Source organism: Dromiciops gliroides, chromosome 4, assembly GCF_019393635.1.
Source record: "Dromiciops gliroides isolate mDroGli1 chromosome 4, mDroGli1.pri, whole genome shotgun sequence".
NCBI lineage: Eukaryota > Metazoa > Chordata > Mammalia > Microbiotheria > Microbiotheriidae > Dromiciops > Dromiciops gliroides.
This window is the reverse complement of record NC_057864.1, coordinates 415,422,407-415,448,175: the sequence shown is the minus strand read 5'-3', so window position 1 is coordinate 415,448,175 and position 25,769 is coordinate 415,422,407. Positions and strand designations below refer to the sequence as shown.

At 39.6% G+C, this 25,769-nt stretch overlaps 1 protein-coding gene across 1 annotated transcript in view; it reads right to left on the bottom strand.

Annotated features, from left to right (window-relative positions):
- Positions 1–25,769, bottom strand: part of FAM120B (family with sequence similarity 120B) — a 136,108-nt gene that overhangs the window by 18,158 nt on the left and 92,181 nt on the right. Inside the window, exons 8-10 of the mRNA XM_043962356.1 lie at positions 9,213–9,419; positions 4,417–4,525; positions 3,054–3,194 (exon numbers count right to left, since the gene is read on the bottom strand). Coding sequence (XP_043818291.1) covers positions 3,054–3,194; positions 4,417–4,525; positions 9,213–9,419 — 457 coding nt within the window. The remainder of the gene's footprint in view (positions 1–3,053; positions 3,195–4,416; positions 4,526–9,212; positions 9,420–25,769) is intronic.

The following is a 25,769-nucleotide window of genomic DNA, read 5'->3' as shown; positions in this document are numbered from 1 at the left end:
AGAGGGGAATTCCTATTCTATATCCCTATAGAAGACCAGTAGTTGGTGGCTACTGATGTTGTCTCATTTGCTTTTAGTAATGATATCTTTTTTCCCATGGCTATTATCTTGCATATATTTTGAAGAGCCAATCTCTCAATGACCTTGAAATTGTGCTGCCTCAAGATTGAATGTAAACTGCATTTAGTCTAGTCCTGATACTTTGCCCCTCTTGATCTTCCTTAGTGCCACTTCTACTTTCTCATGCAGCAAACTGGGGACTTTGGTATTCGGGTCTTGTGACGGTGGCTCTGCTGTTAGTGATGAGAAGAACAGTTTCTTACATTAACCTTGAACAATCTTTTCCATTTTCCACCTGTTTACTGTATCCCTTGCAATTTCATCTCTAAATGCTCTTGGCATGATTTAGCTTAACTTGATCTTTTGCTCAGCTTCCTGTAAATTTGTTTTTTCCTCCTCCACTATTACTTGAGATCATCCTGCCTGCAATTTCCCGCCAAGCTCCTCTACAAGATTTTATAGAGCTGATACTTTAAGTCACCTCTCATTTGGACTCCCGCAATAGCCTCTTTTTTTTTTTTTTTAAGTGAGGCAATTGGGGTTAAGTGACTTGCCCAGGGTCACACAGCTAGTAAGTGTTAAGTGTCTGAGGCTGGATTTGAACCCAGGTACTCCTGACTCCAGGGCCGGTGCTCTATCCACTGTGCCATCTAGCTGCCCCTCCCGCAATAGCCTCTTAATTGGTCTTCCTGCTTGTAGTCTTTTTCTTCCCCAAACTATCTTCCACACAGTAATCAATTTAATATTACCAAGATGCTGGTCTAATGATATCACTACTCAAAAATCATCATTGGCTCTTTGGTGAGATAAAAGAACATAACCATTGTTTTGGTATTTAAAGCTCGCCACAGTCTGGCTCCTATTTATCTTTCCAGATTCTACCTCTTAAAATCCCTAGCTTTCTTCAAGGATCAGTTCAGGAGTCTCTTAAAGGAAGGCTTTCCTGATTTTCCCAGTTGTTAGCAGTGTCTCTGTATACTGATTTAGTAATTCAGGAAAAGATTCACTCTAATCCAACACACATTTATTGCAAGGCATGATTCTCTACATCTGTAAGGAGCTCAAACCAGAGAAATACTAATAATAACTGGCATTTATATAGTACTCTACTGTGGTTTTCTTTCTTTTTTTTTTCAGTTCTTTCAGTCGTGCCCGACTCTTTGTGACCCCATTTGGACTTTTCTTGACTAAGATAACTGGAGTGGTTTGCTATTTCCTTCTCCAGCTCATTTTACAGATGAGGAACTGAGGCAAAACGGGGTTAAGTGACTTGCCCAGGGTCATACAGTTAGTAAGTGTCTGAGGCCAGATTTGAACTCAGAAAGATGAGTTTCCTGACTCTAGGCCTGCCACTCTATTCACTGGCCACCTAGCTGCCCCTCTTTACTGCTTACAACAGGCTTTACAAATATCCCATTTGATTTTTACACTAAAACTGTGAAGTAGATGCTGTTACTAAAATAATTAACATCATTATTATAATATAATACTTGATATAATTTATAATTATAGATCAGGAAATTGAGGCTGGGAGAGAGGTTAAGTAACCTGCCTAGGATCACATGGCTAGTAAGTGTCTGAGGCAGGATCTGAATTCAGGTCTTTAGGATTCCAAGTCTAACACTCTGTCCCTGGCCACTGAGATGCCTCTAATCTAAAACAACTAGGTATTACAGGCATATTGTAAGTAAAATAATATGATATTTTAGACATACATATGCTACATCTTGCTTTGTATTAAAACAAGAAACAAACTATGTCCATGGCAATTATATCCCCAAATGTCATGTTTTCCAGTGATACAGGATTCCAGAAAATGTGGTATTCCCCATTTGCTTTTAGGGCAGGGGGCAAATTCACCTATCATTTTTTTGTGTGAGTTAAAATAATTCAATATGCATGTGAATTAATGTAAAAAATTTTTTTTCTTTAGCCTCAGTTATATGCCAATAACATAAATACACAGATGATCTAATTTTGGTTTTGCCTTTGTATACTTGGTGCTTAGCATAGGGCTTGGCACATAGCTGATAATAAATGTTTATTGACTGACAGCCTGTTACTTGATAAAGGAGAAATCATACTTATCTTCATACTGTCCTAGAATTTAGAGAAGAGGATGGAATGTTGCTAAGCACAATGAATTAAACCATCTGAAAGCTCTGCTGGATAGCTGGTGGCATTATTTGGCAAGCCTCTGAAGGTTACACTAGTTCAAGTGAATCTCTAAAATAACTTTAAATCCAAACCTCTGCAGTTTTTCCCTTTCCTAGTTTTAATAATGGAACATTTAGAATGCTCTGCATGACCTATGTTCACGATGAAAATGGCACTTGGTTTTAGTTAGCTGTTACACTAACAATTTCTGAAACATTTACAAGTTTTTACGGTCATAATGTAAAAAACTATTTCATGATTTAGACGGAAAATAATGATGTGTTTTCACAGTACTACTATTTGAAAGGCTAAAATTATAAATTTGAAGTAATTTGAAAGTCTATAGAGTTAGACTGTCAACAACTGTTTCAGATTTAGGTTTAAAATGTAGATGTGAAGTTCTCCATGTATTTAAAGTGCAAATTACTATGTGCCCAAGTCAGCTTAACATCTGCATTAAAACCAGATATCATCTGTATTACAGATGTAAGATGTAAAGGACTTGTTTTTATTTCCCAGATTACTCTGTAATGCTTTTACACAGTATAAGCCAAGTCACGGAAAAAACTCAGAATGGTGTTATTACTGTCCTGTATTTTATTAGGATTGAGTTAAAAGGACATATGTATATATGACTATTACAATAGTTTTCTGTTGTTCAAATACAAAATTATAACAAAATGGGAAGACTATGTTTGGCAGAATGATAAAAAAATTAATAAACTATGAAAAGACTAAAAAAAAAGAATTTATCTGTGTATCTACTATTTTGAGGAATGTTAGATATGCATCAATTGTAAGCATGTCTGATGCCATTCTATGAATTTATTTTTTACCTGAAGGACCAGCTTCAAATCTAGATGAGTAAGGCCCAAGGCCTCTCCACTGGTGTCCTTGGTTGGGATTATGATACATAGGGGGAAAACGAGGCTGATGTGATCTCTGGAAACTGGAGCCCCATCTTCTGTTTTCTGACTCTATGAGGACACAGATTTATTATATTAACATCTACCAAATGTTATATTCAAAATTATATATCATGTACAACAGTCTGGTAAGGTAATATCTAGCTATATTATAAAGTCTGGCCTTTAACATTATTGAAAAGTACGGCAGCCCTTCCATTATCAACTGGTTGATCACAAACATCACAGATACGGTCACCCTCTCGGAAGCTCCCAGAAATTTTTATTGAAGTAGAGAGTGTAGATAAAAGTAATTACATATAATATAGTGGCTACTGTCAGCAGTAAATCCCCACTGCTCCTTCCCCATGTCTCCACTGGTATGCTACTCTTCATGAGTAGCACCACCTCACTTTATTTGAAAAATAAATGCTTTTCATGATAGTGAGGGCTGAGGACAAAGATATAACCATTCACACTTGTAAGAGGTAATTTGCTTGACTCCACCCATCTCCTGACTGGAAACCAAAGCTTTCCTCTTTCACTGAGAGTAAAATAATGGGATTAAAAGAATTCTTTTCATTCCTATACCTCTTCTACCATCTACTTTTTTCTTAACAAGTAGAAAAAAATGGTTTGCTAGTAAACAAATGTCAGAGGGAAAAGTAATTGTGCTACTATGTTATGCTAAAGTGTGGCTATTAGCAGACTAAGTACCACCTTGAAAGCTGTACATTGAAAACTCCTATTTTTGGCTAGCCCACTGTTAGTACAAGAAAAGGTAAGAAGAATCTTGTAGATTTTTGGTAGTGGAAAAGGAAAGAAATATTACAAAGCGAACTTTCCTTTCCTTGCTTTGAGTTCCCTTTACCAGGTAGAATACTCATTCCTTAACCTTCACCCTCAACATGAAGTTATTTTTTTATTGATTTAATAATTCCTTCTCTCTCTCAGGGGACCAAATTCTGCCACAAGACTGGCTATTCTTAAGTTCTCAAAGTGGCCAGGGAAGTAGGATTTGTGAGAATCATTTTTTTATTCCATATGGAGCTGCTGTAATTATTGGCATAAGTGCCCTAACTTCAGAGAGGCCTACAGAATGAAGGGTGAGTGTTTCCTGTCTGAACATCTTTTACTGTAGGAACAGAACTTACATCACTAGCTATAGCCCTACAATTTTATTTCAGGTCTTTAATTTATCAATCTTTTACTCCTTTTTTTTCACATGATAAATTTTGTAATAATTCCTTAAGCACTTATTTTAGAGGCAGAGCTAACATCCCACAATGTCAACCTCTGATGAATTGAGGTCCTCGCTGTCTGCTTTGAAGAGCTCGGTTTTTCTTCACGCAGGCCTTGCAAATCAGTGACTTTAGGTTCTTAAACTCAGTAAGCCAACATTTCTGCAAGAGAGACGGACTTAAATTAGTCCTATGCGATATGTCAAGGTAGGGCAAATCTGATATTAGCAGCTCTGATAGCATATGTTAAAGTTGCTACAATTACAAAGATAGTTCTTGAATCATGGATCCAAGCTGGTGGTTTGCCTGAAGGCAGACCACAACCTATTCTAGTCCCCAGCTTTCAGTGTTCCTCCAGATACTTTGTTCCTGAAGCATTTACTTAGAAAAAAATTCATGTGTTTAAGGCAGGCCTTTGTCCCCGATATTCTTCAAGTGAGAAATAATGGAAATAGGACCCTGTTTCACTTTGTTGATGTTGAGAATTGGAGCCATAATTTAGGAGGGATGGCCATGTTTAAGAAGGATGGTTGTGGGGGCAGCTAGGTGGCGCAGTGGATAAGAGCACCGGCCCTGGAGTCAGGAGTACCTGAGTTCAAATCTGGTCTCAGACACTTAACACACACTTACTAGCTGTGTGACCCTGGGCAAGTCACTTAACCCCAATTGCCTCACTAAAAAAAAAAAAAAAAAAAAGAAGGATGGTTGTGGACATTTATATTCTATTGCTAGAAGTAAAGTTCTTGGTGCAAGACAGACTATATAAAAATATTCGACTAGAATGTTTTCATGAATCAGGAATGAAAGTCTGAAAGTAAAAAAAGCCATATGATCAGAAGATTGCAATTCATGGGATCCTAGTTTTAGAGTTGCAAGAGACGTTACATGACATCTAGTTTAAACCTCTCATTTTTAAAGATGAAGAAACAGGCTCAGGGAGGTTAAATGACCTAATCAAGGTTAAAAAGGTAGTAAAGTTCAGAGGTAGGATTGATTTGAATCTAGGTCCTCTGCTTCTAGAGTTAGGTCTCTTTCCACTGTACCATTTTGAATGCACTGTACCAAGATGGCTGGGGGTGTAAGAAGACTTGAGTTCAAGCCTTGCTTGCCTCTGACACATTCTGGCTGTTTGAAGCAAGTCACTTAACCCCTCAGTTTCTTAAAGAAATTCTGAGATTCTAAGTAGCATACCAGGTACTGACCAGTACTGGAAGAAGAAATTTCCTCATTTGTCTCTATTGTGCTATAAGAAATGATGAAGGGGAGGGTTTCAGAAAAGCCTGGAAAGACTTGTATGAATTGACACAAAGTGAAATGAGCTGAACCAGGAGAGCACTGTACAAAGTAAGAGCAATATTGTAATGATAATCAAATGTGAAAGACTTAGTTACTCTGATCAATAAATACAGTGATCTATGACAACTTCAAAGGACGCATGAAGAAACATCCTATCCACCTCCAAATATAAAGCTGATGGACTCAGAGTATAGATTAAAACATTCTCTTTCTTCTCTCCTTTCCTTCCTTCCTTCTTTCTTCACTCTCTCTCTCCTAATGGGAGAACTTCTTTCGCATGACTACACATATTTCTAATGGGTTTTGTTTCTTCTCAATGGCAGGGGGGATAAAGGAAAGTGGAGAGAATTCAGAACTGAAAATAAAATATAAAGTTCAAGGGGGAAATAGACCCAAAACAAAGAGAAAGGATTTCTGGAATTGGCAATTAAGAAATTATTGGTAATTTTGGAGAAAGCAGTTTCAGTTGAATGATGAAGTTGGAAGGCAGACTATAGAGAATTAATTAAAGAGTGAGAGAAGAGGAAATTGAAGAATCTCTGCTAGGTGGCCTTCTCAAAAAGTTTAGCAACATAAGGTAGGAAAGATATAGATGATAGTATGGATGGGAGGATCAAGAGAGGATTTTGGGGGATGGGAAAGACATGGGCATGTTTATAGGCAGGAGGAAACAGCCAATAGACAGCCAAAGATCAAAAATAAGTGAAAGACTGGGGACAATAGATGGGGAAGTCTGTTGGCAATGGGGTCATTTGTGCAGGTAGAAAAAGGGGTTTGCCTTGGAAAGAAGAAGGGCCACCTCTTCATTTGAGACAGGAGGAAATAGTGGCAGAAGATATCTGAATGATATGAGATGAGGAGGGGAAAAGAAGGAGCTCTCTTGACAAATGGCCTCAACTTTTTTTTTTCAATAAAACAAGACAAGATTTTCATCTGAGAAGATGGTTGGAAGGGGAGCTGTGGGAGATTTGAGGAAGGATGAACTTGAGGTTATGTAACAAATGTGTAGTGATCCCATTTAGCAGCATTTGTGATTTTTTTTCCACCTTCAATTAGCAGCATGTGTGTAGGTGGGAAGGCAGTGAATGGTTGGGAGTGATCTAAGGCTGAAGCTTGGCAGGGCACAGTGATATGAAAAGGGGTCAAAAAACTGAAGAGGGCAGCATACAGAGTTGAACTGGTTTACTAAGTGGTAAAGATGGTGGGGGGGGTGAGAAGAGAGTGGTCACTGTAGAGGTGATGGCCTGGGAGACATCTGAGATATCGAGAGGTTGGAAGTTACAGTGTGGATAAAGAGCAGTGTTAAGTAATGGAAGACAGAGCGAGAAGTGGAAAGTCATAAGGTTTTGGTCATATTCAGAACATTTCAGAGTCCATGTAGATTGAGGTGGTGTATTTATAGGTGATGACAAAATCAAGAGTATGATCATCTTTGGGTATGGCTGAGGTGAGGTTGAGAAATAGGTCATGGGAAATGAGGAGATAGAAGATGAGGATGTTGACAGGGGTATTCATATGTATGTTGAAGGTCCCCCCCCCCTTATGAGGGCAGGGGTTGGGGAGGAGAAAGATTGGGAGCCAGCTATTGAAGTCAGTGAGGAGTGCCCTGGAAGTCAGCAGATATGGTAGATGTGCACTGTATGAACCTCAGAGGAGGAAAGTGATGGTGGTAGGGGCAGAATCTGGAAGTGACAAGGGAGCAAAGAATATTCCAACTCTCGCATCTTAATCACTGTCAAGGGGAATGAGGGAAAGTAAAGCTAGTGCTGGAATGGATAGCCAGGGAATATCATTGGGAGGGAGGGAGGTCTCTGTGAGAGCCAGAAGATGGAAGGAACTGGAGACGAAAAGATTTAAGATGAAAGCAAGTTTGTTGCTTATGGAGCAGGCATTTCTGAGGGCACAGAGCTTAAAGGGGTGGGTAGTATTTGGTTGGCTCTTTGTGGGGTGGTGGGTTGAAGGAAATGAGAGTAAGGAATTGGGTAGTCAGAAATAGGGCGTAGGGTTTGGGTAATGAGATGCATCTCTACAGTAAAATTGGGATATACTCTACCACAAATTACCTAGCATCAGTGGCAAGAATGGAGTTTCCTGCACTGATATAAAGAGCTTATCAGTTTTAATTCCCTGCATCAATGAAATCACAGATCTGATATTAAAAAAAATAAAGTGACAAGATACAAGGAGAATTTGCTGCTCCCAAAGTGTTTTGCATATTAGCAGGTACTCAAAATTTTTTATTAAAAATTTAAAAGCATTCCAAACTATTTCGCTCATTTGGGAGCACAGCCAATGCCTTGGTAATAAGAATCTTCCAGTCTGTAATGTGAACAAAGCAGTCTTTCGTGCTTCTCATTCTGCTTGTTCTTCGGGAAAAATCAGATCACACAGCTATTCCCCTCCTTGACTTTTTGTGACTGGATCTGACTGGGGGTATAGAGAGCTCTAGAGTCAGAGGGCACACATTTTAATTTTGCTTCAGACACATTACCTTGGACAATTCACTCATCCTTTGCGTGCCTCTGTTTCTTCACCCGTAAAGCGAGGTGATTCTAATCTAAGATGGCCTCTGTGGGCTCTTCCAGCACTGTTGCTACAATCCCTATGATCTGTTGTCCCTATGGATATGGGAACTCTTTCTGCCTATTCAGATCGATGCCTACCCTGCAACTTATAGTTGAAAAGAGTTGTCTGGGGGCAAGGAGAGAGGAAGTGACTCCCCTAGGGTCCCAAAGCTAGAATTTGTTAGAAGCTGGAAATGAGTACAAGCCTTACTGACTCAGAAGCTTGCTCTGTAAAATATAAAAAGCGTTTTCAAATACTAAGACAGCTGTAATGTGTTCCTACTCACTGTATTATTGCCAACTCAGGTTCCTCTCACCTGGGCCTCCACAAACTAGATGCAGTTCATCATCCTAAAGCTTCTGAATTACAGGTTTGTTATAATGACTACACCAAAGTCACATGTGGTGGTGGCAGAGCCGGGAGTGAACTGCCAATGATTTTCTGCTGACATGTGCAGGATCATGCCAAGGTATGCTAATGATCTAATGGTGAGAACACATAATCCCGGATCCTTGTGTCAGTACTGACAACACTGTCCTACAATATTGTTCCTTCTTTAAGGCCTTGTTTGGAAGTCTTCCAGGAAACGTGTACCAATTGGACCTATAAAGTTGGAACAGCAGTAACAAACAACAATGTAAGATTGCTGGCAAATGCCCCTAGTTAAACTTGCAGACTGTAGAGAATCTTTTTAAGTAATAAGTAACTTCTCCAAAAGTGAGTCTGATTACATTGGAAGCTGTGCTGGAGATATATGTAGCTTTTTTTTTTTGGCTAAAAAGGAGGAATTCAAATAAATAAAATATACTAAGCACTGTATCTTAACATTAAGGGGCCAATACCTGTTGTTACATTTAGATGAAAGTCTGTGAGGTTTATTTTTTTTAGCCTCTTAAAGTGTCATTGTGAAACAATGAAGTATTCATGAATCATTCTGAAAGGCCTCCTGAGCATCTACCATGGCAGCAGAGATATTTCGTGAACTTACGTTGCCTTCTAGAAGTTCCTCCACAGAACAGCCTCTGTGTGACTGCTGGTACTTCTGTTGAAAAAGTTTTCCATCGAACATCTTCCAAGCCATCAAATCATCCATTCTGAATGGAAACCCACAAGCACTGTTGGCCAGAATCAAATAGGTAAGGCCCCGGATGAAGAGGGAGCCAAGTTGTACAGCTCTGGAGTCAACATGGGTGAGCTGGTGAAAAGACACATGGAACAAATTTGTCCTTATTTTGGAACTATAAATCAATTTGCATAAATCTTGGCATGGCATGTTGACATCATGTTCCAAACAGGTCTGTTCTACAACCTGACAATAATAAAACATCTTCTAAGGCAAGTAAAAGTGGCTGTGTTAAAAGCAGAATCAGGATCCTTTGGGCGTTGTGAGTGACGGATGCTGACACTCTTCTATTTTTCTGTAGCCCACACCTCTCTAGCTTTATCTTCTATTACTGCCCTCCACATATTCTATACTCCAAGTTATTCCTGACCCTGAAACAGTATTAGGTAGGGAGTGTTGAGAGTAGGATTGAATTTGACTGACTGAGGGGTAGATTGGGGAAGAGCCTGAGAATTATCCCAAGTGGCTAGTATACTAATGGTAAAAATGTTCGAATAAGTACTTAATAGAGAGTAGTAAGGCTAATCTGATAAGAGATCCAAGTTTCAGATGAGGAAAAGGAAGAGTTAGAAACTACCTTGAAACAATTAACATGTGGAGTAGAACACTGTCCTTTGGAAAATGAGACTGTAATCTTGGAATTGAGTATAGAGGAATTAGAAAGTCTATTACAGCTGTTACAATTTACATAAGGAGGAAAATACCCCTCATGTTGCAGTATGTTTGGTCTGAAAAGGTTTTCGAGTGGAAGTGAGTAGAATCATTCATATATATATATATATGTGTATATATATATATATATATGTATATATGTATTTTTTTTTCAGGGCAACAAGGATTAAGTAACTTGCCCTGGGTCACACAGCTAGTAAGTGTCAAATGTCTGAGGATGGATTTGAACTCAGTTCCTCCTGAATCCAGGGCTGGTGCTTTATCCACTGTGCCACCTAGCTTCCCCCACCTTTCATATATAATTGAAGAAGACAAATGGTCATAGTAAACATGGAGAAATGGGAGTGGGGATGGATAAATTTTAAAAGTGCAGCAGAGTCCTATGGGCAAGAAAATGAATCTTTCAGCTGATTAGGTGCACAGATGATGAGTTAAATCAGAAGTTGTGGAGGATCAGCTGTCAGATTTTTTTTTTTAAGTGAGGCAATTGGGGTTAAGTGACTTGCCCAGGGTCACACAGCTAGTAAGTGTTAAGTGTCTGAGTCTGGATTTGAACTCAGGTCCTCCTGACTCCAGGGCCAGTGCTCTATCCACTGTGCCACCTAGCTGCCCCTGTCAGATGGTTTTTTACAGGGCACGGGAGCAAGAATATGAAAGAAGTCAAAGAGCCAAGCTCATAATGAGCTAGTGGAATGGTTACAATGGCAACACCATTAAGTGTCTGGCTCAGGATCTCTACTGAACCTCACTGAATTTGGAAGAAAGTCAGTGACACTCAGGAAAGTTAGGTATGAAATAGACTCTAGGTAGAGTGCCTCATCTGTGTCCTCATAGATTCAGGCTGGTGAATCCTCTCCTGAGAAGGCTCCAAGCTTATTTCCTATTACTCCCCTTTAGGGACACAATGGGGTAGCCAGGTGGTACAGTGGATAGAGCACTGCACTTGGAATCAAGAAGACTCACTGCCATGAGTTAAAATCTGTTCTCAGACCCTTACTATCTGTGTGACCCTGGGCAAGTCACTTAACCTTGTTTATCTCAGTTTCCTCATCTGTAAAATGAGCTGGAGAAGGAAGTGGCAAACCGCTACAGTATCTCTGCCAAGAAAACCTTAAGTGGGGTCACAAAGAGTCAGACACAATTGAAACAACTCAACAACAACATGCACACAGCAGTAGAGATAGACTGGCCTTCTTACAGTTCTTCATTACATAGTATACCATTTTCTCTGCCTCCAATTCCGCCACCACCATTACTACAAAACTCAATCCATTTCAACAAAGCCATTTTAAAAAATGAGAATAAATAACAAAGAATAATTTCACATCTATCTAATTATCACTGGCTCTTGCCATCTCATCAAGACTAGAAGTGCCGAGGCCACTCATGCATCTGATCCCATTCTGATTGGCATGGAAGCTTTGGTCTGCTCTGTCTACAATATGGGCCGGTTTTTCTTATTTTTTGGCAACCCTAACCCTGATCTCCCTGCTCCCAGGTATTCACCATATTAATGTCAAACTTAGTGTAGACTCCTGATCAGCTTAATCCCCAGCAGGTCAAAACTCCAGAGCTCAAGAGATTTGCCAGCCTGCTTGCAGGGTTTATAACCATGCAGCAAATGCCTGATGAGAGTAATTTACAGATATTCAATGTAATAAAGATTCCTTGAACACTTACTGTGTGGGAGGTACTGTGCTCAGAGATGTGAAGAAAACACCATTCCTTGTCCTCAAGGAACTTAGGGTCAAGTAGGAGAAATGAAAAAAACCCACAACAATACGTAAATCTGGAACACGAGGTACAATACCAAGATGCAACAAGGAGAGACAAAGTCCTACATTGGTTCAAAGGAGGGAGAACACTTTTGGGGGGAGAGTGAGGACCTCTAAGTGACAGGTTCTCTTGTAACCTCTACTTTTCCCATGGAGGTAGCCCACTGATGAGAAACAAAGTCTGGAAATTACTAGAGAGAAAAGATATAAAATTCTTAATTAAAAAAACAAACTACCAACTAACTATGAAATCACTATAAACTCATATCATAGTGGAGTTGATGTAAGAATATAAATGAATTAAAATTCTATATGTGAATTCTTAATTTATTACCTTGCAAGCCATATCTTAAGGAAAACAAATCACCTAACCTTTAACTGAAGGATTACATTAGCATCAACTTACAAAACAAGTTACCATTGCTGAGAGACTATTAAACATAAAAGAACAGGTCCAATGTTATTTTTCCCAAGTTTAGAAAATATTATTAAACCATTTTAAGACTTCTGTAAGCAATAAAAGGTCATATATATGTATGCTCCTCATATATGTACATGTATATAAATATATAAAATCTACTTAGGCTAGCTAGGAAAAGGATATGAAAAGAAGCAGTCACACAGTCAATCTCAGGAGAACACTTTGACATTTGGGCATGGATTTCTTTAGAGCCAAAAATGGGGATGGTGGCATACCACCCTAGATAGGGTCAAAACTCAGGCTCTTGGGATTGCCAACATACTTTTTATGCACTCCAAGATTGGGATTAAGTAAGGGTGTGAATCTGGAAGCTGGAGGGAGAATTGATTCAGATCCAGGAACAAACAGCATAAGGAAAGGAAAAAGTTTCGGAAGTGACCACAGGGCTATGTCACCTTCTTAGAATGCGTTAGAATAATTCTTTAGAAAAGGATGTAATAAACATCATTTATGTAAACTAGCTGAAACTGAGCTGCATCACAACTTCTCCCACATGATCAGTATGTGGAAATGTTCCATCAACATCTCTCACAATACCTCCTTGAATTCCCATCGTGAATAGGGCCTCACTAATGCAAGGGAAGTGATGACTCTTGTCTTGCTAGGCTGTTGAAACTTTCTCAGGGCACCATATTCTTGTTTTAGTTATTTCCTGGGCCATTTTATTAATCTCATGAGGAGGATTATCATTTCATTTCCAGAATTATTCAATAAACACTTCTCAACATAATATATCCAACTGCCTTTTTTCATCCCAAGTTAATGTCTGTGACTGACTCACTTCTAAATAGCAAGGAGTTAAGCACTAGGGTGTTATAAATACCTTCACTCTCAATGTCAAATTTGTCTGTAGCTTTTCGATGTGATGTGCCAACATTTAATAACAGTTGAATGATGAATGATAAAGCATTTATCAGGTGCTTACAGTGTTCCAGGCACTGTGCAAAGATGAAACTGAACAAATACATCATAGTGTGCTTCAATTTACACCCCCAATATGTTCTCATTAGATTTTTATGTCTTAGTTTTTTGCAAGTGTGGTTCACCTGTATCTAATCCAACTGTAAGGACTGTAAAATATCATCCATCTGCCAGCGGCTCTGTAGTCACCTGACTCAACTGGAAGTAATAACAAACCAGCTGCAGACTGCAGGCAAAGATTATCTGCCTGACACACCCTCAAAGTGTACCAGAGCTAGTAACCAAATGAGGACCAAGAAGCAGTACCAGATTCCAGCTTTGTAAAGTTCAGCACCCGTGCTTTGCTCTGCACAGCGCACTTATTTCGGTGTGTACGTTTATATAGAAATATTTGAAAATGTGTATATGTTGTCTAGTCTTACAGTCCTTCGGTAGAGTCCTCTTGGTGCTCAGTTACTCAAGGTCTAAGAGAGCAGAGAGAACATCAGCTGTGAAGAATCCCACCAAGTTTGATGAACCCACAGATCCTTGAGTGACCCAAGTGCAGCACAGAGTGTTACTTATTTATTAGTCGTCTGGGCATGAAGTTCTTTAAAGCCAAAAGGATAGGACTGAGAGACACAACATCCTAGACAAGGTTTTAAACTCCTGCCTTTGGGCTCTCCAAACAAGTTGCTCAGGAGTGGCTCTGTGATTTCATTAGTGTTTATGCCCCACCTACTAATACAGATCACACCCTCTTTATGACTTAGTAGATGGTCCACAAGCATTGATGGATGTGATCAAAAATGTAATTACTTTGGGACTAACACTGTGGGGGGCCCTCTCTTAAGTTAGGTTGGTCCTCATATCTAAGACACTAAGAGGGTTACTTATTGGGCATTTGGGCATGAATTTCTGTAAAGTCAAAAATTAGTTTGGGAGATGCAACATTCTAAATAAAGTTTCATACTCCTGTTGCTGGGCTTTCCAAACTGTTTCAGGAATAGGAGCATGTTAACATTACCGGCCATTCATTACCTGAATCATTGATGATACATAGATGTAGTGGAAACATCACTGGCTTTGGAGATAGGACCCCTGGGTTTTAATATCAGCTCTTTTGTTTAATACCTGAGTGACTTTGGGGAAGCCTTGGGCTCTTTGGGTTAGTTTCGGCAGCTTCGTGATGAAGAAGTTGGCTTATGTGATATCCTTATGCTCTAAATGTGATAGTCTTGGGAACTTCTGAATCTCAGACTACTAAGGAAAAAGAGCCGTAGTCTCCTGAGCTCTGCCTGCTGAAATATGTTAGTACTATTAATTAATGCTTATTTTCAAGGATATACTTTCCTTATTGCCCTGTCACTGACTTAAGTGAAATTGGGCAAACCTTTCACCTTTCTATAAGCCAGATGTCCCCACAGTGAAATCACTGCTCCATTGCAGAGGGTTGTTGCAAAGAACAACAAATATAATTGATAGTTCAGTGTTTTGCAAATAGTAGATTTGTATTCTAGGAAGAAGTGGAAGATACCAGCTTTTGTTTTATGAGCCAACAGGGACACAAGAAATATATGCCATTAATATACCATAGGGAGTTATTATGTGGCACATACACTAGGTCTGTATTTTGCCCCTAAACAGTGTTGATGCTATTTTAGAAAGGAAGTGCTGCCCTAGCCCCCCACTGTCCAGACTGCCATTTCAGGAAACCCCCTGTCACATTTCACTTGGCTTCCTACTCTCTGGATATCTCTTCCATAACTTCAACTACCTTGCCACCCACCCCAGTGACTGTACTAGAGGAACTTCCACCTGTGGCCCCACTCTCCTGACTGGTGACCTCCTCTCTTGGGCCGCTATTTCAGGGAAGCCTTAGCTCCCTGCTCTCTGGCCATTTCCTCCATAGCTTTGCTAACTGCCTTGCTGCCATGCATTCTCCTTCTTCTACTGCCCCTGCAAGTTCTGGAACTATGAAACATGATCAGATCAGCTCTGTCACTGGCTACTGCGGGGCAGAGTTTGTCTCTGCTTCTCTATTTGTATCCTTAGTACTCAGCACATACTTGGCATGCGGTCACAATTTAATAAACGCATTTTCATTAATTAAGTGGGAAGGACATCGATAAACTGGAAGGCAACCAGAGGAGGGTGACCAGGCTGGTGAATGATCTGAGTTCCTGCCAACAACAACGACAACGTTACACGATGGTTTAAAGTTTGCAAAGCTCTTTACAAATATTATCTTACGTTATGCTCACAAAAACCCTGGGAGGCAGGTGCCCTTATTATTCCCATTTTACAGATGAAGAAACTGGGTTTGAGGTGAAGTGACTTGCTCAGGATCACACAGCTAACGAGTGGTTTGTTTTTTTTTTTTAGTGAGGCAATTGGGGTTAAGTGACTTGCCCAGGGTCACACAGCTAGTAAGTGTTAAGTGTCTGAGTCTGGATTTGAACTCAGGTCCTCCTGACTCCAGGGCCGGTGCTCTATCCACTGCGCCACCTAGCTGCCCCTAACGAGTGTTTTTTGAGACTAGATTTGAACTACGGTCTTCCTGAATCCAGGCCCAGCCAACTGGCTTCCCCATGAGGATTAACGTTCAAGGACTGAGTATGTTTGTTATGTAGATGCAAGGGCTTAGTCTTCAAGTATCTGAAGGTTGGTCCCATGGCAGGTGGATTATACTTGTACTGCTTGGCCCGGGAGGGTGGATACTAGGAGCAACAGATGGAAATTCCAAAGAGGCTTGATAGGAGGAAGAACATCTTAACAATAAGAGCATCTCAAAGTGGAAGGGACTGCCTTGAGACATGGTGGACGCCTCCTCACAAAGACCTTCAAGATAAGGCCAGGTGTCGGGCACACTGGAGAAGGGATTTTTATTTAGGTAAAGGTTTCAGCTTGGACTACATAACCTACTAAGGCCACTCCAATTCTAAAAGTCTGCCTTTCTTTAATAATAACCACAGTGGATATCAGGAGGAGGCAAGGGCAAGTCACTTGCTAAGGTACAACACGAGGGATGCTCTTTAAATGCACATTTGTAAATGCAATGGAGCAAGGCAATGCTCTCCAAGGCATATGAGCATTACTTTGTAATAAATCAAAATACATGTGGGAGCTCAAGCTTTCTAACACAAAGGGATGGTGACTTTTAAACTTTGCTTAAGGCAAACAAGGTAGCCAGGTGGTGCAGTGGATAGTGTGTTGGAACTGGAGTCAAGAAGACCTTTCAAATTCAACCTCAGACACTAACCAGCTGTGTGACCTTGGGCAAATGAACCTGTCTGTAAAATGAGTTGGAGATTCAGGAGGACTTGAGTTTAAAACTGGCCTCAGAAACTTGACACTAGCCGTGTGACCTTGGGAAAGTCACTTAACCCTCATTGCCCTGAAAAAAAAAATGAGTTGGAGAAACAAGTGGCATTTCACTCAAGTATCTTTGCTAAGAAAACCCTATTTAGGGTCATGAAGAGTCAGGCATGTCTGAAACACCCAAACAATAAGACAAACAAATGCCTTGCCCTGTTTTTCCACAGTGAACATATAATAAAAATAACTTGATTTGGCTTGTGGCAAAGCCTCACCAATGACTAGGGGCCAAAAAAGTGTGGACTACTGGTGAAAAAGCATTCAGGTTCTAGCATCAGCCCAGAAAATCACTGTAAAATGACTAGGTAATCTGTGGTCCCTCCTACTTAAAAATTCTATGATGCTTTGAAATACAAAGATGCTCTAGCAAGGGGATGGGTTAACATTTCACAGAAAGGGTGAACAATATGACATTTGTGTTTCTCTCATGTTCATCTAACAGGTAAAAGGCCTTTGGTTCAAAATTTGACAAATCATATTCTTTCCATACATCTTAATGCCTCTAAGTACTAAGTATACAGTGATAATGTAAAGTAAACAGTTTCTTACTGGAAATTCTGCCCTTAGAATTATGACTATAATAAATGTTCTTTTTAAAAGCTAAGAGAGGACATAGACTACCTAAATGATAGTCAGTGTTCACTCTTGTTTCTTAAGAGATTAGCTCTCTGTGATCACAGCTGCTTATTAGTATGTATAATGGGGAAAATAAAAACCTTACCACCTAAAAACAAATATCATTCCACTCAAGTGCATCTGTTACAGGCCAGAACTTGCCAGTTCCTGATAATATTAATCAATGTAAGAGCAGAAATGACAATAAACAGAATCTTATTGAGGGCAGTTTGAACTACTGAAACAGAAACCAAATCAGGGTAAGCATGATCCAAAGCTGCCCAAGCATTTCCTAAATGAACTGGTTTCTTTCAAGTTCATGTGAGCTCAGACAGAATACAGGTAGATTTGTGATGATCACCACTTGGCTGCTTAATAACTTTCTTGGCCTTTCATCACCTCTCCATCTTTCCCCCAAACAATTAAACACTTAATTGTGCCTAAAATAGGTGAAAACACATAATGCAGTAAATAGATCTTATCTTTAGGACAGGGTAGGGGGAAAAAAGAGAGAGAGGCCAAGTTATGTTATCTTTAGGGGTGACATAACCAAATGACTAAAATGGAACAGTAATAATATTATTCATGTGGTACTTTTCATCTAAGAACTTAAGAGAGATTTATAAATATTAGTTCATTGACTTCTAGGACTATAACTCCAATGACCACATTTTCTGAACACAAAACCAGACCTATGATCTAAGCATAGCTATATCTATTTATATATGTATGCACACACATATGTAGACATATGTATACACACAGGGTGGGCCAAAAGTCACAAAGGGGCTTCAATATTTAATAACTCCTGTATTTTTTGTTTTTAATTTACAATACTAGAGCATCATATGCAGTATATATAGGAAATGAATTTATAGTGTGTGTAAAAAACCAAATCTCATAAATGGCAAAAAATAATGAAAATTTTTTTCAGAAAGTTATTAAAACATCATGATTTCTAGCAACGTCTTATCAAAAGTACACTTTACTTTCCTGAAGTACAGAGAACTTGGGCTATATCAATCAATCAAACAACCAACAAACATTTATAAAGTGCTTCTTACTCTTACAGGGTAGCTGGCTGCACAGAGTAGATGTGATGTTGGGCCTGGAGTCAAGAAGCCCTGAATTAAAATCTGGCCTCAGAGACTTCCTAGCTGTGTGACCCCAAGCAGGTCACTTACACCCATCTGTTTGCCTCAGTTTCCTCAACAGTAAAATGGGGATAATAATAGTGCCTACTTCCCAGGGTTATTCTGAATAGAACCAAATGAGATAATAATTGTAAAAGCAGGTACTTAATAAATGTTGGCTATCATTATTATGATTATGATTATTATTCTGTGCCAGGTATGGTATTAGGTTCTGGGTAGACAAAGACAAAAATGAAAGTCTCTGCCTTCATGGAGCTTAGGAATCATCCCCAGGGATGTATGTGATAGAGATATACACACATACATATACACACATATATACACACATATGTGTGTATAGGTCTAGATACACACATATATCACATTCATTCATTCATCAGAATAGGCAATAAATTAATTTTTATCCAAGTAGTGCAGTGGATAGAGTGCTAGGCTTGGAATCAAGAAGATATGAGTTCAAATGTGGCCTAGATACTTACTAGCTGTGTGACCTTGGGCAAGTTGCTTAACCCTGTTTGCCATAGTTCCTCATACATAAAATGAGCTGGAGAAGGAAATGGCAAAGCACTCTAGTATCTTTGACAAGAAAACCTTAAATGGGGTCACAAAGAGCTGGACACAACTGAAAAACAAGTGAACAATGACAACACCACCACCACACACACATAAATATAAAGAGATATACGTACATATATACATATATGTGTGTGTATACATACACACATATACATACAGAGAGAGAGAATGAAGATAATGTGAGGGGGAGAGAAAGGGAATAAACATTTCTAGCACCTACTCTGTGCCAGGCACTATGCTAAGCATTTTTTTTTTTTTTGGTGAGGCAATTGGGGTTAAGTGACTTGCCCAGGGTCACACAGCTAGTAAGTGTCAAGTGTCTGAGGCCGCATTTGAACTTAGGTCCTCCTGACTCCAGGGCTGGTATTCTAGCCACTGCGCTACCTAGCTGCCCCGCTAGCATTTTTTAAAAACCAAAATATTATTTCACTTGAGTCTCACAACACTAGGAGGTAGGTGCTATGCCCACCTGCATTTTACAGATGAGGAAACTGAGGCAAACAGAAGTTTGCCAGGATCACAAAGTTAGTGAGCATCTGTGGCTAGATTTTCATTCAGATCTTCCTGACTCCAAGTCCAGCACTCTCTCCACTGGGCTCCCGGCTGCCTGGGAAGGTATCAGTGTCTGACAACATCAGAAAAGACTTCATCTGGAAGGTGGTACTTGAGCCAAGCTTTGAAGGAAACCAGGGAGGTAAGGGAGAGATAATGGCATGGAGGGGGCAATGTTGTGCTTGCTCAGTATGAGGAAAAGGTCAATCTAATTGCCCTACAGTGTACCTAAAAGGGGAGAAAGGTATAAGAAGGCTGGAAAGGAAGGATGGGGACAGGTTGTATACATGGCAAACAGAGGAGTTTATAGTTGATCTGAGAAGTGATAGGAGGCCAGTGTAGTTCTCTGAGTAGGAGAGGGAGTGATGGAAAATCACCCTGACAGATATATTGTCTTATTTGTATCCTTTCCATTGTATAGCAGAAAGGAAATGAAGGAGCAGAGCAGTAAAACAGCTGCCTCTCTGGCTTTCAGCATCCCAGTGGAAGTCCTCCTCCACACAGCGGCCAAAGAGGGTCTCCTAATGTAAAGGCCTGATGATGCCACTCTCCTACTCAGTCAGCTTCAACGGCCATGTACAGACTGAGTGATGAAATACAAACTCCTCTGTTAGGCAGTGAAAGCCCTTTATACCCTGGCTCCCACCTATCCTCTTTATATGTTTTTTTGTTTTTTGTTTTTTAGTGAGGCAATTGGGATTAAGTGACTTGCCCAGGGTCACACAGCTAGTAAGTGTTAAGGGTCTGAGGCTGGATTTGAACTCAGGTACTCCTGACTCCAGAGCCGGTGCTCTATCCACTGCTCCACCTAGCTGCCCCCCCCCTTTAAAAAAAAATAATTAATTTATTTTTGGCAGGGCAATGAGAGTTAAGTGACTTGCCCAGGGTCACACAGCTAGTAAGTGTCGAGTATCTGAGGCCGCATTTGAACTCGGGTCGTCCTGAATCCAGGGCCATCTAGCTGCCCCCCCACCTATCTTCTTAACCTAATTAACAAGTACATCTCCTTCCTATTGGCCTGCTTTCTCTTCTGTACCATTTCATTCTGTCTCATGTCTTCCATATTGTCTTTGCATTGACTGTCTCACAAGCTGGGGAATGTCCTCCCTCATCACTCCCACTTTGTGGGATCCTTGGTTCTCTCTAAAATTACATGAAGTCTTTCCAGATTGCTTTGGTAATACAAAATATCTGTATCTTGACTTAATACAAAATACTTACATGCCATGGAGAGCAGTATTTTCTCATGTGCATTTACAAAAAGTAGCGTTAAAGAGTGCTCTCCCTCACAAAACTACCTCAGCTTCCTTTTGTACATTGTCTGTATACATATACACACGTTGTCTCCTCCCTTAGAGTATGAGTTTGTTGAGGGCAGGGTCTGTTTCACTTTTTACCTTTGTATTCCCCACACTTAGCACAGCGCCTAAAAGATAGAAGGCACTAAATAAGTGCATGCTGATAAACTATTCAAGGCCACAATACAAGGCAGTGGTAGTCATGGTAGGGATCAAACATGATTCGGAGTTTCTCATTCTGTGGCCCAAACGCAGGCCAAATAAAGTCAGTTTTCAGCTGCTGACTCCCACCTGTCTCAGCGACTTGTCAGGAAAGTGCTAGGGTGTTGTGGAAATGTGGGTTACTATGTTATAAGTACACAGCTTTCTTTTGTTTCTTATGGAGTAGTGGGAATTATTGAAGAAAAGTCAGGTTCCATTTTCCAAAAAGGTCATGAATAGAATTTATTTCAGTCCAATACCTGCTGACATTTGAAAGGACCCACCCTTAGCATTCATATTATTCCTCATACTTAAAGCTGGAAGAGAAGAAAAAAATTCTGTGAAATTGGAAGGCTATGGAAAACTCTGGTGGGTGAATGAACTTTTTTGTTATATCCAATATGTTGTCTATTACAAATCACTAGTTGTGCTTCTGGCCCAACCCTCACAGCCACAATTTGGGGAGGCAACTCTTGTGGTCAAGTGGCTGGTCATCCTCACCAACTGCTAACCAACTGCCACCCACAGGGAAAGAACCTGAGTCATCCTTGATTCTTTTCTCTCTGTTTCCCCCATATCCAACCACCAGATAGTTGATTCTACCTCCAAAACACCAAAATCACACTTTTATCTCCTTTTTATTCATATAACCCCGACCCTATCTCAGCCCCTTATTCCTTCTTGATAACCACCTATTTGTTATCCCTGCTTCCTCTTTCATCCATGTATGTAGAACTACTGATTTAATATTCCTAAAATTTAGGTATGGTCATTTCACTCCCCTACTGAAAAATCTTCAGTGGTCCCCCATTGTTTCTAGGATAAAATGCTTATACCTAAGTCTTTATTTAAAGCCTTCAACAACCTGCATCCCAAATTTGGATTACCAGAAAAATGTCATATTATTCCCCTTCATGCATTCTACATTCTAGTCTAACTTGCCTGCTTCATATAACTGCAGACATGCCATGCCATCTTATGTCTTCACACCTGGGGTATACTACCTTACTTCTGTCTGGGAGATTTCTAGCTGAAGCAGTCAGGTACCCTGAGAGAGAGATAGAGGAGGTAACAGGTACAAGCTACCACCATCTTGACCAGTAACCTCTCCTTACACCCTGATAGGGACAGCCCAAGACCATGAATCTAAGAGCCTTTTAATTAGCAGTGCTTCCAGTCCAGTGTCAAATGGTTCAACATCAGAAACAAATAGGATTTTGTCAGTGGAAATAACATTAAAACCCATAGAACCTTTCCATTTGACTTGCAGCTGAAACCTTCCATGTGTGTTGTGTCTCTCATCAGAATGTGCACTTCTTGAGGGCGAGGACTCTCTTGATTTTCTATTTGTATCCCCAGAACTTAGCACAGTGTGCATAGTGTTATGTTTAAAATCTAACTGTAATGACTAAAATCTAAGGTGTGATTGCCTTAAATTAGAAGCTTATAGCACCAGTCTTTGGGCATTAAGCATCTATTAAAGTATATTAGAAGTTATCAAAGGAGAGAGGAAGAACACGTGGAGTTGGGGGGCACCCCGATTCTCACAATAGCCAGTACTTAATAAATGTTTCATTCATTCATTCATTCATTCATTCATTCATTCATTCATTTATTAATTCATTCATTCATTCAAATCCTGTCCTAGGAGAAATAACCAACTTTGCTACAAAGGAAAATAGGGTACCTATCATTGAGTAATACAATATCCCCAGAGTAGGCTTTGGAATAAATTCAGAGATGACTGGGAAGTAAAGTGAAGATGGTAGAAGGGATGCTCTACACATCTAAGCTGCTAAGTAAATCCTGGTTCACCAGTTAATACCAATCAATTCAAGGCAAGGGACTCCTGAAAAGGTCTGGTCTTTTGCTCATCTCTGGGGCTTGCCAAATAAAATTAATAAACAAGAGCAGCCAATATTTTGGAAACAGGCTTTAAAATGCTTTGGGGATAAAAGACTAAAGGTAAAGCTGAGCTCTTCCTGCTTAGGCAGGGCAGCGTGACTGAGGAGAAGGGGTCTCTCAAAGGCATCTGATGGGATCATGGAGACCTGAAAAACCAGTTCTAATGTTCCTAATGCCTCACTGTAAATATTTAACAGTAAACACTTCAACTGTTTGGTGTTTATATGCAAAGGAAGGTTCACTTACTGAGGTTTATTGGCAGTTGGGCAAAACGATACTTGTGTGGAACAAAACTGCTATTCTAAGTAAGCCCAAACACTGAAGCTGATCTAAACAAAGTTTCCAATGCTACCTTAACAGTGCGCCTATGCTATAAAGGGGTGGAAATCCAAACACTGTGAGAACACTATAAATAAGGTATCAGTAAATAGAGAAGCAAAAACAAACTGTTTTGATTTTTGAGGCACAAAGGAAAAACGCTTTTTTCCAGGACATGGCTTTGATTTATAGCTTTATGTAAATTTTTTTAAAATAAAAAGAACCTTTTTTTTTTCTTTTCCATATTGGAGATTGTAGGTGTTCTGATGATACAGAACACTGGAAATAGTTAAAATAATGGTAGGCTGGGGCAGGTGTATAGTGAACTTTAGGTACTGGTTTAACTTTTATTTATATTCAAGCTGTTGATCAATCCTTCCTGGGTCAGGATGAAAGAAGTTCAAAGTCTTAGGTGAAAGTTTATTTTAAAAGATGATTTACAGGGAACAAAGACCAGTAAGACCGTTAAAAAAAAAGTAGGCTAACCATCTGGTTAGCTGTAATACATGTAGAAGTTGTGCTCAGTTGATAAAAAAAAGATTATTTTGCACTTAATATTTTACTCTTGCTCTTTCATAAAGGATGTTATTTAATGGTTCTTAGCATTTTTCCTCTCTAAAGCGAATACTTATCTTTGCTATCAACTATTTCTGTGCATTTACCAATATGATTTAAACTTGAAAAGTAGTTACCTCCTCTTTACAGAGCTCCCGATGTCTTCAACAGGGGGAGCTATGTACCAAGACCTAGTGAAATACCATCTATAGGCCTTATAAAATATCATACTCCTTTTCTCTATTTTTTGCTAAATGCATCCATCAACTTTCATTTCCCATGACATTAATTTTAAGGACAAATAATCCACCTGCTTTTTCTAGCTCATGTGGCAGAACAAGGCACAGAAAACCATTTTCATTGCTGTGGCCAGACTTGGAGTACAAAAACTCGAGTTCGAATCCCAACTCTGACTCCTGAATGACTGGGGTAAGTCAAGTAATATAATACTTATATTAATACTAATTTATAGAGAGAGTTGTTGTAAGTAAAATGCTTTGTAAACTTTCAAATGTTAGTTATAGAAATGTAAACTGATTTACTACCTTCTGTTGGCTACAGCTAGAAAAATTATCAAAGACTCTGCTGGAGCCATCTTGAAAAAAAGAAGGGAGAATTATTCCAATGTTTGAGTCCTAGTGTCCTCGGTTTTCCTAGTCCCAGTCCCAGCTACTCTCTGGTTTTGCTGAAGGTGCCTCTTCTCTCATTGCCTGCCTATCCATCATATCCAGGACACAGGTGCTTTAGGTAAGACAATTAAATGGTCCAATGGTGTGAGAGGATTTGGGGGTATAGATATAGTTTAGGTAAGTTAAGGGTTATTATGAATGTCCTGGGTTCCTAAACTGAAACCTTGGTCTAAGAATGGGACCTGATAGTAAGCTAGCTTCATCACTGCCTGTTCCTCATCCCAGCATGCACTGCATAGGCTACACAACAGCTACACAAGGCTTGAGCTGGCTGGATACAAACACCTGTGACCAATATTGCTCCCTTCCTCCCAACCTCCCAGCCCAGTTAAAGTAACAAAAGGGCAAGGGTTCAAGCCCCACTGTTCACATTGCCCAGCCTCCATTGGTCTTTCTCTAGCATCTGCTGTACTAACTCTTAATAATGGTCTCCCCACACACAAAGTAATATTCTTCATTGTACTTTATGCCACCAAGTCATTGCCCATCTCTGTACTACTGAACTCCAGTATACAGGCAGTAACCTTATGATTCAGCATCTTTTCCTCATCTGCTGCATTGGCAATGGTGGAAGAGGGAGAGCTCTCATCTATGCAACTCACCCTTTTTTCTACAGTCTAGTTCCACAACGCTCTAATTCTTTGACAAGTCCCATTTGTGTTTCTCAGTATGCTTAGCATGGGAGGAACCCAAAGAAAGGTTAATATGAGACCCAAATATGTTCCTGTATATTTATAGATGACATTGAAAGAACAACAAACACTACTGGAACGGAACATGTTAGTTAGCCTATCTATAAAGTAATCTTCCCTCATTATTGATAATTATGAATTCACCACATTTGGGCTCTTATACCTTTGGTCCTGATGTACTACACAAGAACATGGTACACAAGAAAAAAAATGGAAATGGTACACATAAAAAAAGAAAATGGAAATGGTACACATAAAAAATTAAAATAGAAATGGTACACAAGAAAATAAAGGTGGGAACAATGACTAGATTGATTTTCAAGATATCTCAAAAATCCCTAAAGAATGGAAACAATTGTAGATAATATTACACCTTAAAAAAGGCAAGTGATGTCTACAACTAGACATAAGTAACTACTGACCCATGTGTCAACTCTTCTCAACTTTACAAAAACTCAATTAGAATGATTTTTGTACATATTGAGAGTATTTTCTATGAGAATGGGAAGGGAAACAGCCAAGCCTTTTCCAATTCAAAAAGACTTTACCAATCATGTGCCATCGTGCAAGGGACCATGCTAGGAATTATAGGAATACAAAGAGAAAACAAAAACCAGCTTCTGCCTTTAAGGAACTCAGGTTCTATTGGGTTTTTGCAAAT